The 1,055-nt window shown below is 42.0% G+C and overlaps 1 protein-coding gene across 1 annotated transcript in view; it reads right to left on the reverse strand.

Moving 5' to 3' along the window:
• LOC106874171 (ankyrin repeat and MYND domain-containing protein 1) overlaps positions 1-1,055 on the reverse strand; it is an 84,310-nt gene that overhangs the window by 47,245 nt on the left and 36,010 nt on the right. Inside the window, exon 8 of the mRNA XM_052969145.1 lies at positions 492-632. Coding sequence (XP_052825105.1) covers positions 492-632 — 141 coding nt within the window. The remainder of the gene's footprint in view (positions 1-491; positions 633-1,055) is intronic.

The following is a 1,055-nucleotide window of genomic DNA, read 5'->3' on the forward strand; positions in this document are numbered from 1 at the left end:
CAATCAATCAACAGAAAAGAACAATTACATCAACAGTAACCACCAGACATAGGCAGACGCATTCAGTAGTCTCATCTCCATGCTAATAATCTAGATTATTAGTATAGATTAGGCTGCTATTGCTAGCAGGTCAAGTGACCACACGGGAGATCTCTCAATGGTTTCACCATACTGCTAGTTTTCTCTTATGCTGCCCTACTTGTGGGTTTCACAAATACCAATAAATTCAAATGATGAATATTGCTTTCAAATTTTGGCACACAACCAGCAATTTCATGGAGGGGGTAAATCAATTACATTGACCCCAGGGTTCAGCTGGTACTCATTTTATTGACCCCTAAAGGATGAAAGGCAAAGTCGACTATGGCAGAATTTGAACTCAGAATGCAAAGGCGGATGAAATACTGCTAAGCAAATGATAATATTAAAATCAACAACAACTACAACAAAACAACAGCAGGGAAAAAGAGAAAAAAATGATTCGGTCAGACCAATGCAGTGTTCATGTAGGAGCCGTCAAGTGCAGCTCTTGCGTTGGCATCGGCGAGAGAATTAAGCAATAATTCCGTCATTTGAATTCCTTCCTTTCCGGGCATTCCACAGGCAACATGTAGAGGAGTGACACCTCCTTCCTAAAAGAAGACAGGAGAAAATGGTGCTATGTTAAATAAGGAAACCTTATTGACATTCTGTTAACCTTATTCGAAAAAATATTAAACTGTCAAGAGAACTACATATCCATTGTTGTTGGTACTCTGTCGCTTACGACGTCGAGGGTTCCAGTTGATCCGATCAACAGAACAGCCTGCTCGTGAAATTAACGTGCAAGTGGCTGAGCACTCCACAGACATGTGTACCCTTAACGTAGTTCTCGGGGAAGATTCAGCATGACACAGTGTGACAGGGCTGACCCTTTGAATTACAGGCACAACAGAAACAGGAAGTAAGAGTGAGAGAAAGTTGTGGTGGAAGAGTACAGCAGGGTTCGCCACCACCCTCTGCCGGGAGAGTTGAAAATACTGGAGAAAATTTGCCAATGACCTATACACCATAGG

Source organism: Octopus bimaculoides, chromosome 7, assembly GCF_001194135.2.
Source record: "Octopus bimaculoides isolate UCB-OBI-ISO-001 chromosome 7, ASM119413v2, whole genome shotgun sequence".
NCBI classification, from domain to species: domain Eukaryota; kingdom Metazoa; phylum Mollusca; class Cephalopoda; order Octopoda; family Octopodidae; genus Octopus; species Octopus bimaculoides.